Source organism: Passer domesticus, chromosome 7 (assembly GCF_036417665.1).
Source record: "Passer domesticus isolate bPasDom1 chromosome 7, bPasDom1.hap1, whole genome shotgun sequence".
NCBI lineage: Eukaryota > Metazoa > Chordata > Aves > Passeriformes > Passeridae > Passer > Passer domesticus.
The window spans coordinates 36,590,959-36,604,998 of NC_087480.1; the positions used below are offsets into that span (position 1 = coordinate 36,590,959).

The 14,040-nt window shown below is 45.9% G+C and overlaps 1 protein-coding gene across 1 annotated transcript in view; it reads right to left on the reverse strand.

Moving 5' to 3' along the window:
• Nucleotides 1-5,101, reverse strand: part of CCDC180 (coiled-coil domain containing 180) — a 30,764-nt gene extending 25,663 nt beyond the window's left edge. The window contains 7 exon segments of the mRNA XM_064427755.1: nucleotides 904-1,014; nucleotides 1,166-1,294; nucleotides 1,383-1,531; nucleotides 2,701-2,783; nucleotides 3,594-3,823; nucleotides 4,314-4,439; nucleotides 4,945-5,101. Of these exon segments, the coding sequence (XP_064283825.1) occupies nucleotides 904-1,014; nucleotides 1,166-1,294; nucleotides 1,383-1,531; nucleotides 2,701-2,783; nucleotides 3,594-3,688 (567 nt within the window). The 5' untranslated portion in view covers nucleotides 3,689-3,823; nucleotides 4,314-4,439; nucleotides 4,945-5,101.
• Between the last annotated feature and the right edge of the window lie 8,939 nt (nucleotides 5,102-14,040).

Sequence of the window (14,040 nt, forward strand, 5' to 3'; positions counted from 1 at the left end):
TGGATGACACACAGTAAATTTTAAAATATTAATCTTAGTTACCTTGAAGACTGATTTTTTCAGTAATTCATAAAAATAGTAACTAAAACATTCCACTTTGCTACTACTCAGCTGATTTCTCTTTAATATCTGTGATAATTGAGTGCTCTGCAGACAGGCTGCAATATGAATTTAAAAATCAAACCAACTTCCTTTCAAATATCTGAAGGGAATCCACCAGTGCCTGTTTTAAGTGAACACAAAATTAAAGCAAATGTGTTCATCTTTGACATTTGTTGTAACTAATCCAACAGAAAGGTTACTGGTGATACTCTGGACCTTTTCATCATACCTGAATTACAAAGAGAGGAGAAACTGGCACTGGTAGAACAAACAGCTTTTCTTTCCCTACAAGGACAGTGCAGCAAGCTCTTCCACAGTCTATCCATTTTTTTATCCAAATATTTCCTATGATGTCCAGTGACTTTTACAGGTTAGGCTGAAGACTACAAAACTGCAACACGTTTGCTACTGACACCAGCCAGCCCAAACTAAAATCAAGCTAGGTCATGTCTGTGCTCCTTTCAGCTGCAGAGCAGCTATGTACCCCCCAAAAAACAGACCAAATGAAAGTCTGACCTACACAACCCTCCAGGGAAATAAAAGCAGCTCACATATTCCTTGAACCTTTAATATAGGTAACTGTGAAAGAAAGAAACACCTTCAAACTAGGAAAAAGTAGCTTCTGATTATGTGGGTGTAAAATGAGTGAATAGTTTATTGGTGAAAAGAAAGCAATCACCACACAACAGAACTACTGGCAGATCTCTGACTCCTGAGGAAACAAGCTACTCTTTGCTCTGCACCCAGCATTATATTAGCAAATAACAATCTTATGCTTAAGTTATTAAGACTGCAGCTCACTTTCATGGCTCGACTCCTTTCAATCTCCTTCAGGGATTTGTCCACTGCCCTAATCCACTTCCTTCTGTTTGAGGACTCCTCATGGATCATATTCCAGAGTTCTTTCAAACCCTGCAATAAAAATCTACTCTCAATTTCACTGAAAAGTGAATATATGTAAAATAAAATTTAAAAAGTATAAAGCAAATAATTTAGGACTCCAATGAGCCATAAGAGCAGACACAAGTAACTGAAGTTGAGCCATTGCTCTGAGTTGCCTTACTTCAAATGAGAAACCTTCCAAAGCCATGTCAGATGCAATCTTTTCAAGCAGAAGTTTACTCTTTTCATCTGATTTCATCACTTCAAGCTGAAGGGATTCTTGAAGATTCAAAACAGAGGCTTCCATCTCCTAAAATGGCAGGTCAGTGTGATCATTTGAATATTGGGCCCTGACCTTAGAAGAGCACTCAAGACTGGGTTAAAACCTCCTGCCCTACCCTGCCAATGCAGTCCAGCTCCTGCTGCATTTCGGTCACTGCTGCATAGTGGCGCTTTTGCCGCCGTTCTGCCAGGTACTTCCATGTACTGCTGCCTGTTTCCTCAGGAACTGCCAAGGAAGAAATGAGGATTCTGTAGCCTGGTGCTGCTGCAGAACATGGGAATCATGAAAAATAAATCCCTAAATCTACACTACGACTGCTGTAGTTTGTGCAGCTTTCACAGTGTGCAGCATCTTTTCATGGGAAGTGCAATCTTAGCAAATGCAGGTTAAAAATACTAGGGCATATTTTAAAATTTCCTTTAGTAACTTCTGATTTTTCAGAAGGATAATAGCATGGAACAATTAACTAAGCGCAGGTGTGATGTAAAAAATTTGCAACATTTCAGGAATGAGATCTGATTACATCAAAACTGGAATTTATCATCTAAACATAACCTGCAATTGATTGACAATTACACAACTTTTGGGTTTTTTTTTCTATTAGAAGACTCTTCATCTTCAAAATTACCGACAAATCATCAAAAATGTGTCAGGCCATTTCTGAGCTTGATTTTTGTTGCCTTGCAGGAGAAAGAGTCCCAGTGAGTGTAACCAAACTGTGTATTCTACTCCCCTCGATCTCATTTTGTGATGACCTGTTAATGATGGGTGGTTTTCAGTGCACACCTGACCCCCAGGATACCAGCTGGGTGTTAAAATAAGACAGGCAAACCCTGCAAGGCAAGGCGTTTCTTTATCTTTAGGATGACTCAGCTGGGGAAACAGCAGCATCACCCATCCAGTGAGGGTCATCTGTGCTAATGGGCCACGATGAACTGATTATGCACTAGCAGAATGGGCAGCTGAAATGACTACCACAGACTCCAGAAATATTCTAGGACTCATGGGATTGCATCATTCCATTGCATTGGGAACCTCCCTGCACTGGGGCATGTACACCTGAACCCCACTGTATATCATTTAGGCACTCTGGGGACTTGGGACACCACCACCACTGGACATCCAGAGGAGGAGCCAAACTTCCACAAAACCACCCTTCTGACAGGACTGCAAACCTGACCAACAGGGTGCCAGCTTGTACTCCGACTTTGAGGTTTTCAACCAGTTTTTCTGTATCATTGCGTTTGCTGTAATCTTTCTATTAAATTGTAACTCCAATTTGAAATCTCTCAAAAGGTATTTGTGTGGGGTTAATTTCTCCTGCTGGTTTACTTTCAAACCAGCACAACTTTATGTCTTGTTCAGCTAAACCTGTTACATGTACCACATGAATGCAAATTAAAGTAGATGGGATTCAGGGAAACCAGTTTTACCAACTACATCAGGCAGGCCTCTGACTTTCTCAGCTGAACTTGCATCTACATTTCCCCATGTCTCTGGAAAAGTTGTAGATTGTCTGAAATATTAAGAGAATAAAGCTTCATTTTGTACTAAAAATGCACCAGAAGAGGGTGTAGTATAATGCACTTTAATTGGCAAAATGTAACATTAAAGTGAACATAAGTATCATTCTAACTTTATGGAATATAATTCAAGGAATCAAAATTGCTTCTTCTGAGACAAATTGAAGTCTGGGTAGGTCCCAGCTTCAAATCCATTAGGATGGCATTACAGCAACACATGCTAGATTTAGAACATGCAAACTACAGAGACTTACAGAATAGCTCTAAAATGTAAAAATCCTATGAACTCTTAAGGAGACACTAGGAAGAAATGTGGAAACAGCCTTTATCTGCCCAGTGCTTTTCTCAACAGCTTAGGCACTGTGTTTCTCCTTGGGGTCAGTGAGAATCCCTGTATCATTATTCAGCAGCTGGCTTAGGGTGAAAAAGGATGGATGCATTAACTTCATTCTTGTTCATTACATTATCTTACTGCACCATCATGTAAGCCATTTAGCTGAAAATACAGCCTAAAAAGTATGTGTCACACTGGGTGTATATCTAGATTGCTATGAGCAAAGACAATTTCTTTTTAAAAGGAAAGCCATACCATATGCCTGCCATTGCAAATATTAGTCTGTTAGCCTGCACTTCAAGTAAGCAGTTCATTATACTAAATTTACATTTGGCAAGGAGACAGTGTATTACAAGTTGTTAGTGCTATGACCAAGAATATAGGGGTTTCTAATTCCCAGTGAAAATCTGTCAATTTCATACCTTCAGTTATGAACATATAATTGGGGTTTTAGGCTTCTGTTCCCTACCTGTCTGACTGTGGTGTTTTTGTGAAGTCACTGACGGGTGATTTTCCAACACATTTCTGCTGATTACTCGGTGATGGCATGGCATCAGCAAACATTTCTGAATGCCTATTTACAGTGCACTTTTTACTCTTCTTAGAGGACCTTGTCTTCTTCTTTCCTTCATCCAAAAGGTGGGCTAAGCACACCTTCAAAGAACCATAATCTCAACAATTAGAATTCCTTCAAACCTACTGAATGGAGAACAGCAACAAAATAATTAATAAAAAATAGCAGGGGAAAGACAGCAGAAGAGAAAGGTTAAATAATGAACCCTACATGCTACATGCATAACCATTTTCATCTAAGGCTATTTTCAAAATGAGAAAAAAAGAATAGTATTTTCCTCGGAGAGGAAAAGTAGAGTAACTGGATGGTGTTGCCTTGCTTATAGTTACCAGAAAAGTCAGCAGAGTGAGAAATGCCTGAATCTGGCTAACTATGCCTCTAAATGTTTTACTGCTCTGTTATGATATTGCAGTTAATATAACCTGATATACAACAAAGAGATGGGAACACATGTAGATGCATTGGAGAGCATATGCTGGAGATAACACATTCATTTTCACTAAAACAAACCAAAACCAGAAATGTTGAAAATGACCTGGGGTCATTTCAACAACCACGAAACTGACTAACACAACAAATTCCTTTGGCTTTTGCCAAATCCTTTGCTTTTTTCACCTTGGCCTTGAAGATCTGTTTACAGCCTTCCTCTCTGTGAACATGTCACTGCCGTCCCATTGAGAACTCGTGGCTCATCGCAGCTGACTGGCCGGGCCTGCTTCCAGAAGAACTGGCATCTCCAAGCTGGGAGCCAAGAACAGATACAACACTTCAGTTGGAAAAGGGCCTTCTCGTTCCTTGAATCCCAGAATGGTTTGGGCTGGAAGGGACCTTAGATCATCTTCCAGCCTCCTGCCATGGGCAGGGACACCCTGCACTATCCCAGGTTGCCCCAAGCCCTGTCCAGCCTGGCCTTGGACACTGCCAGGGATGAGGCACCCACAGCCTCTCTGAGCAACCCGTGCCAGGGTCTCAGCACCCACACAGGGAAGAAATCCTTCCCAATATCCCATCTAACCCTGCCCTCGGGCAGTTTGAAGCCATTTCCCCTTGTCCGGCCACTCCAGGCCCTTTTCCAAAGTCCCTCTTTGGAGCCCCTGTAGGCACTGCAAAGGTCTCTAAGCTCTCCCTTCTCTCGTGCAGCCTGGACACCCCCAGCTCTCCCAGCCTATCCTAGAGCAGAGGCGCTCCAGCCTCCAAAGCAGCTCGGGGAGACTCCTAACGGCGAAACTCCCGGCCCATCGCCCACCTTCCAGGCGCGGCGGGTGTCGCTCCCGGTGTCGCTCCCGGCTCCCCGTCCGTCCCCCGCGGGGCCTCAGGCGGAACCGCGCGCGCCGTTGTCACACCAACGGGCCGGGGCCAGCGGGGCGGCCCGGCCGCGCCCACGGCGCCCCCGGCTGGCCGCTGCCGGCAGCTCCCGGCTGGCACATCCCGGCCGCCTTCTCCTCATCCCGGCCGCCTCCTCCTCAGCCCGGCCGCCTCTCCTCATCCCGGCCGCCTTCTCCTCATCCCGGCCCGCCCCCCCGGGAAGGACCAGGGCTCCGGAACCGCGGGCCACAGCCCCAGTTTGCGTTCGTCTCTGCACAAGGCAGGCCAGACTTCCCACGTCCGCACCTTTCAGCTCAGCACGGGAATGAGAACACGCCTGCGCTTGGGGGAGGAAACCTCGAAGGTCTCCCCCATACGTGGTCTCTCAATGCCTAAGCTGTTGCCATTCCTGAAGCTAGACTAACACCTTTTTTTTTGCCTTGCAGCTAAAAAACACCACTGTTCTGCTCTGCAAGTAAAAGCGCAGAAATTGAACAAAATATATTTTCTCTGTATTTCAGCCGGTTTCTTTCTTAAACTGCTCTCACGACAGCCAAGATGACAGTGCTCTGTGGTATGTCTGTCCCGCCAGGCCACGTCCCTGCTCCCCACCTGCAGCTGAGCCAGGCTCCAGGCCCCCGGAATGCACCCAGGGACCCGCGGTGCGAGCGCTGTGCTGCTGAGCCAGGGAGCTCTTCATAAGGAACATCACACATGCTGTCCTGTCCCCTGTCAAAGATCCTGGGGGCCCTCCACCGACACCCCCATGGAGGCAGGGCCAGGAGACCCCCGGCTTGCCCACGGGACAGCTTTCCTCATGGACATCACAGGGGCCATTCCCCATTCCAGACCTTTGCGCCTGCACACATCCTGGGGCACACGAACAGGAGCCGGTCACCCTCTGGCTTCCCCAAGCACCAGCACAGGGACAAAATAATTGGGGGTCTCCTGGGTGGTCTCCCCCAAACCAGCTCTGGGCGCTCTGCAGCCTGGAAGGGTGTGGGCACCCAGGGCTGCCAACCCGTCCTGCTCGCCAGCCTGTGGCCATCACCGGTGCCGAGCACTGCTAGGACATCTCTTGGCTGGGACAGGGGAAGGAGCGAGCAGGGCTGCGGGAGGGAGCAGCAGTGGGGAAGGCTCAAAGCTGGCAAGGTCACCAGAGCAGGGAGAGGAGTAGATTCTGCTTGGATGGAGCCGATGCGTGACAAGAGGGTGATCTAGAGGTGAAAAAAGGCTTTCCTGGAGGGTGTTGCTGGAGCAATCAGCTTGTCACATCTGCTGGTCATACATAAGGGGTCACAGGCAAGTGCTCTTGTGAATGGGCAAAATCTTGAGCAGGTCACTCAAGGAACTCTGGAGCTTTTCGTTTCAGGGGACTGAGAATTGTGGAGGAAGTGGGATGCTAGTATTTCAGAGTAGTGTTTCAAACCAGGTGCTTACAGATTGTGTCCTGCTGAAGGATTGTTCTGTAGTGCTTAAACTTGGGCTGAAAGTTTATGATTTATTGCTGTCTCAGCCTCTTCACTGTAATGGTTGGCATCAGCCTACCACCATGCAACTCTCGGTCCCTAAGCTAGGGTTAGGCTTCCAAAAACCACAAAGCCCAGAGCACCAGGCACAATTTAGTTGCAAAAGGCATGCCAAGGGGAATACAAAACTTCCAAAACATGGCTCCCTCTCCACAGAACCCTTCTCAATGCCACAGGAACCTGAACAAAAATGACGCCCATTTTCTCTGGGAAACAAACTCACCAGCCCAGGTTCCTGGTGTCAGTTTGCAGGATGGACTTGCCACTGTTAATTCAGGCTGAGTTTGTCGGGGTGGCAGTTTGGGTCTGGGAGGCATCCTGTGCCGTGCAGAACCTCAGCAGGCAGCCTGCCACTCCTGGCCACAGTCCTTCAGCACATGTCCAGGTGTGTTTCTTGCACATCTGGGCATGTGCTGGCTCATGTTCAGCTGAAGTGGTGATTCCTCTCTCTGCTTCAAAGCAGCAGTTCAGTAATTTTATTTTACCAGCCAAGACATAGCAGAAGATAAACACAAAGCAAAGGGGAAGCAGGTCTTTTCCAGGAGGAAGAAGAATCTGAAGTGGAGAATGAAGCTTCAAGGAGTCTGTCACAAAGAACGATTCATTTCAATACCACTGTCCGGGATGCAACAGAGAAGAGAAGCCAGGGAGCCGGGTCATCATTCCTGGTCTCTGGCTCTCTGCTGACACTTGTGAAGCAGGACTCGGCAGCAGAGAGCGTCTGCACCCTCCCGTGCCTGCTCTGCCCGGTGCGAGCAGTGCACAGCAGCTCCGGCAGGGAACCTGCACTGCTCCGGGCTTGTGCTCTTTGGCTTTCCACCTTTATGAAATGAGGCTCTGGGTCCTTAAACCGCAACCCCCAGGACACTCCTGTGCTGCGGGAGGAGCAGCTGCTGCCTCTCTCATTGTTCCCAGCAGACGAGGAATTGCCATGGAATAACTTCCAGCACAGACCTTTCAGCTGTCGCTCGCTGTTCCCTGCACACTTCTCCGTGCTGGCTCACCTGCCCTTCTGGCAGCCGCTGACCTCTCAGGTGTGAATTGCCGGCCAAGTGACCTCTCGGGTGTGAATGGCAGCCGGCGCTCCCTCGGGACACTTCCAGCCGCCATCCATCCATCCATCCCTGTGCTCCCGGGAATCCATTCCCGCCAGGAGCAGCGGCGCTGGAGGCGCTCGGAGCGCTCTGCGCTGCAAGGGGGACCCCGGGCGGTCGCTGCCGGCGCGCACCGGGCGCTGCCCTCTCCTGGGATTTCCTGCCCTGCGACGGAGGCACGGCAAAGTCACTGATCTTCCACTCACCGTGGAAAGCACCGCTCCTTTGGAGGAGCCATAGGACTTCACGAAAAAGAACTATTACGTCTTCGAACACTCTTGTTAGGAATTTTTAAATCCCATTTTACAGCCGCACAAACAGAGCGGGTATTAGAGGGCGTGGTCAAATGACCCAAAATTTCTGTGAAAGAATTAGGAACAGATGCTAATTTTGGCTACAGGTGACGCACTCTTCCAGTTAGTTATACTCTGCTGAATTGTCGGGAATGGAATAATCTGCATCTCCCGATGACAGCACATTTGCCGTGCCGAGCTGAGAATGCACCAGGGGAGAAGCAGTGAGCTCAGGGCTGAAATCCGTGGCTAGGGAAGGACAGCAGCAGTGAGCCAGCCCTGGCCTTTGCAGGGCACTGCAAGGGCTGCCATGGAACTTTCCTGTGTCTTGGGACTGAGTATTGCTGCAGCACTTGGGAGTGAGTGCCAGCTGGGAATTCTGAGTCTTCGGCTTTGATCCTTGGCATGAGAGCTGCTTTTACATTTTTTTCCCCCCATGTTCATTCAAACTGGCTTTTGTAAACATTTGTCTATATGTTGACTTTTATATGCAGGAGCACTTAAGAGTCTGGGTCTGATTAAGAAATTTTAGGCAAACCATCTTGTTCCCTTTGAACAGTCTCTAGCATCTAAGATGTACGAGTTAAATTAGAATGCCAGCCAGCAAGGATCTTGTAAATTGTCCCTAATTTGTTTCCAGTAGCCATGGCTTTTATGGGGTGGCCCAATGGTGGCCTTCCAGTTTCTGAAGGGAGCATATGGGAAAGATGGGGAATTACTAATTCCAAGGGTCTGGGGTGTCAAGAGGCACAGGTTTCCTGGAGATGGTTGCCCTGTCCCTGGGAGTATTCAAGGCCAGATTGGACAGGGCTTGGAGCAAACTGGTCTAGAGGAATGTGTTGCTGCCTATGGCAGGGAGGTTGGAACCAGATGATTTACACGGTCCTCTTCTAACCCAAACCACTCTCTGATTCTCTGAATGCAGATGAGTACTGCAATAATAATAATTTTGAAACATTTTGATGATTGTCATCAAGAAACAACATTCAAGAGGAAAACATTCTCAGCACAATGATGGTTTGTGCAATTATAATCTCTTCTACAAGGTCATGAAATTAAAATTTATGTTAATTACAGCCCATGGCAATGATTATGCTAACAAACTGTTCCACTAATTATGTTTAGGTATTTAGATTGCATTAGTCAAAAAGTTGTATGCAAAGATTTGAATATTGCCTATAACTCATAAATAATAAAGACTATTAATGGAGATAATACATGCCTCAACCCACAATTACAGCAACATGTTTTAATTCAGTTGCTTAGCACACAAGTTTAAAAAATGAATTAGGAAACATAGATACTAATCAATTCTATGAGATTCATATTCACACTGGCTTATCTTTGTACTGTTTTTATTATTTTTTTCTTTAAGTAAGATGGAAATTCAAGAAACAAAGTGAAATATCTTCCTTTTTCATAATGAAAGGTTTTTTCCAACAGGTATTACAGCTCTTTGAACTTCCCTCTGACCAAACCAGTATTGTACATATTGGGTTTTTACCTTCTGCCCATGAACCAAGGGATCCAGCCTGATGCTCAGTGCTGCTCTCATGTCACTTACAGACTCTTGAGCCAGCCCTAGGGGTGGCCCAGGCCCTCCACCACACACCCACTCTGGGTGGTTTGGGCCTCAAAAGTAGCATCTTCTTTGGCCAGCTGAGTATTACAACTTCATTGTACATTTATTGAGAAAGACAGATGGAAACTATTGCACACAGCAGTTACCACCACAAAAATTCTTGTCCTACAGTCCTATGTGGTTCTCTTAATCAGAACAATTCAACATCAGCGATGACTACTGGATAATATTTGAGGGAAGCGATGAAGGATAATATAGCCACTGACAAGCCTGAGAAATGGGCTGACCACAAGGAACATCACCAAGTTCAAGAAGGGGAAGCCCAAAGTCCTGTTTCTGCAGAGGAACTCTACCAGACAGGCACCAGAGCATACTGGGGGCCACCTAGCTGGGCTGGAAAGCTTTTGCCAGGAAAGGCTTTGGAAGTCCTGGAGAGCACCGAGGCCAACACAAGCCAAAACATGCACCATTCTGGGACTCTGAGCTGCACTGAGAGGGCAGCCAGCAGGGCAAGGGAGGGGATCCTTCTCCTCTGCTCAGCACTGGTGAGCACCTCCAGGGCTGGCTCCAGTTTGGGGCTCCTCAGCTCAGAAGAATGCAGTGAAGGGCTGTGAAGAGGATGATGGAGGGATGGAGCAACTCCACCGTGAGGGAAGGTGGAGGAAGATGGAACTATTGAGCCTGGAGAAGAGGAGGCCTAGGGAGATCTTTTCCAAGTCTATAAATACCTGAAGGGAGGGATCAAAGCAGATGGAGCCAGGCTCTTTTCAGTGGGCCCAGTGACACAACCAGAGAGTGGTGACAAACTGAAATACAGGAGGTGCCCTCTGATCTCCAGGAAACACTTTGTTATTGTGAGGGTGACTGAGCACTGGCATGAGTTGCCCAGGGTGGTTGTGAAGCTTCCTCCTTAAAGCTCTGAAAAACTGCTGAGACACAGTTTTCTTTTTCAAATTTGTTCACAAACTAAAAGAAAAGAAGAAAATGCAAAAAGGTCCTTTTTGCTAACACTTAAGAAAACAGTAAAACTGTGGTAATTTTTAAAATAAATGTTTTCCTTCCATTGATACTTGTTTCAGAAGGATATTGGTTTGGTACATTATTACCAAATTAAATACTTTAACTAGTCATTCCAGATAAGAAGATGCAATTGCAATTACAAACTATGTTTTGCTTACGGAGTTTAGCAATATGACAAAGTAGATAATGTACACCTCTTTTCTTAAAAATTTGGTAACTGAAATTTTCATGAATAAGAAAACTTACAAAGTTATATTATAATACTTTCTATTATTTCCTTTTACTGAGAAAATTTAATTAAAATCAGCAAACTCATAGGAAGAATAAATTGAAATACACCTGCTTTGTGCAATTAGCGAAGTCCTTTCCAAAAAACCAAAACCCATGCACCCAAAGACCACCAGCACAAAAGCTGTTTGTAGTGACAGTTAAGTTGACAAATGATTGTCATTTTACCTGGGCCAAATCAAGTGTAAACCCTCAGGATTATCTAATTCCTTACAGAAGTAGCTATACCATGATAACATTTTATGAGGTATTTAATGGACATTTACAAAGCTGGGAAAGAAGGACAAAGAGTTAAAAGACTGCTCTCAAAAGTAAATAGTTTACATCTCCTGTCATTTTATATCTATTTCCTGGTCTGGGGAATTTTTAATTTCCAAACCTGCATGATGCACAGTACATAGCAAAACACTTTTTGGAGCATTAAAAAAAGGTCACATTTATAAGTAGCATGTGCCTTACAGCCAAGACTGACATTTAATGGAGTGACAAACTGGTCTCCGTGTCCAGAGCTGTCAGTCACAATGATGAATAAAGGCTGCTCGTGTAGAGATTACTGATTTACCTGGATGAAGGGGTAAGCACAGGGCACATACTGGAACTGTGTAGAATTGTAGTTGTAGGGAACCCCCAAGCCTGCTGTCCTCCAGAAGAGAAAAATACTCCCATCCAACTTGGCATGATCTGTGAGCTTACTGAGGGTGCACTCCATCCCCTTGTCCACAACACTGATAAAGATATTAAACAGGACCAGCTGCATGAACTCCATTTCCCACCACTCTGTGGGCCTGGCCATCGCCCAGTTTATCACCCAGCAAACAGGGCACCCATCCAAACCATGAGCAGACAGCTCCTTCAGGAGAAGGATGTGGGACTCACTGCAAAAAGGAGCAGGGAGATGCCTAGGAAGCCTCTCAGGTGAATTCAGGAGAATATAGTGGAGGGCTGTTCAGTTTTCAAATCAATCTTGCTTGAAGAACTCTACAAAACCATAACAAAACAAACAAAAAAGAAACCCAACAAAAAAACCCCAAACAAGCAGACAAAAAAAACCCAAAAAACACCAAAAAACCAACAAAAAACAGCCCAAAAAATGAGGTTGGAGGTTTTTACCAACTTACCAAAAACCCCAAAAAGTCACATTTCCGTGACTGCTGTCCCAGTCTCTTCTCTCTGCTGGAGGATATCCTGAAGTGGAGCCAGTGGGAAGCAGGTGGGACAGGACAGCCCCTGGGCTATTCTCACAGGCTAGCCCTGTGGCTCCCCCACTGCCAAAACCTGGACAATAAACCAAACACAGTCATGCACATGTGCTTAGACAGAGCAAAAATATTTTTGTCTTAAAAAAATATTAATTTTGGCCATACATTTATATCACTGGAAAAAGCATAATGGCTCATTACAGTTTTCTTTTCAGTCACTACAAATGTTTAGAAAATATAGGCGTGCAAAAAATGGAAATATCATAGATCAATATGAAAACCAATTACAAGATTCCATTTTTGAAACTGTGTTGGACATCCTCTGTAGAAATTTACTCAGACCTTTGAGATTTACCAAAAAGACCAAGAGTATTGCAGTCAAATGGCTTCTGTGCTAGTACAACACAGTCCCTGGAGACCTCAGCTGATTTCTCAAATATGATGGAGGGAGCACCTTAGCAGCTACAGCTCCCAATTCTCTCAGGCCCCGGACATCTATCTGGGTGGGTCCCATGGCCTTGTGGATGCTCAGGTGGTCTTAAACTTGACCTTCTGCTACCATGGCTTGGAATTCAGTCCACCGGTCCAATAACCTGAGAGATGTGGGAAGAGGGACTTGCAGTAAAAATTGAGACCAACAACTGTTGAGTACCTCGGCCTTCTCCTTGTCTGTTGTCACTAGTCCTGTCTGGCTTATGGGGGTGGAGGGGAGTAGGGGAGGTGTGGTAAGTCTCTTTTCATCTTTCTTTTCTCACTGGAGTACCTTTCAGTGGGAAAAGAAAGATAATAATAGGTGCTCTTATTATTTTTTGCATTCTCTTCCAAATTCAGCTTCAACTGAGCCTCAGGTATACTGATCCCATTCTCACACACCATGTGTTATCTCTATATTTTTCCCATGATGTCTGTTGCTGTGTGCTGTCTGCACATTACCTTCTTGCATCACATATATTAATTTTCAATAACCTTCTTGCTTTAACTTTCTTTCAGAAACCTTTTTGCATTATGTATGTTGTCTGCGTATTACCTTTTTGCACTTTGAACGAGGAGATACTTACTCTGCCAAGCTGGCCTCCTGCATTCCCTGTCTGACTTCCTACAAATGGAAGTTGTGAGTTCTTGTTCTCAAACTAAAATTGCTTTAAATGGGTGCCACCTCTGTTCAGCTCCGTTGTCCTTGAGGACAGTTTCCAGGGCATCCTATCCACTACTTCCTTAAAAAACTGAAAGTTTGCTCTCCTAAAATTTCTTAATCAGACCCAGACTCTTAAATGCTCCTGCATATAAAAGTCAATATATAGACAAATGTTTACAAAAGCCAGTTTGAATGAACATGGGGGGAAAAAAATGTAAAAGCAGCTCTCATGCCAAGGATCAAAGCCGAAGACTCAGAATTCCCAGCTGGCACTCACTCCCAAGTGCTGCAGCAATACTCAGTCCCAAGACACAGGAAAGTTCCATGGCAGCCCTTGCAGTGCCCTGCAAAGGCCAGGGCTGGCTCACTGCTGCTGTCCTTCCCTAGCCACGGATTTCAGCCCTGAGCTCACTGCTTCTCCCCTGGTGCATTCTCAGCTCGGCACGGCAAATGTGCTGCCATCGGGAGATGCAGATTATTCCATTCCCGACAATTCAGCAGAGTATAACTAACTGGAAGAGCGAGTCACCTGTAGCCAAAATTAGGATCTGTTCCTAATTCTTGCACAGAAATTTTGGGTCATTTGACCACGCCCTCTAATACCTGCTCTGTTTGTGCAGCTGTAAAATGGAATTTAAAAATTCCTAATAAGAATGCTCGAAGAGATAATAATTCTTCTTCGTGAAGTATTATGACTTCTTCAAAGGAGCGGTGCTTTCCACGGTGAGTGGAAGATCAGTGATTTTGCCGTGCCTCCGTCGCAGGGCAGGAAATCCCAGGAGCGGGCAGCGCCCGGTGCGCGCCGGCAGCGACCGCCCGGGGTCCCCCTTGCAGCGCAGAGCGCTCCGAGCGCCTCCAGCGCCGCTGCTCCTGGCGGGAATGGATTCCCGGGAGCAC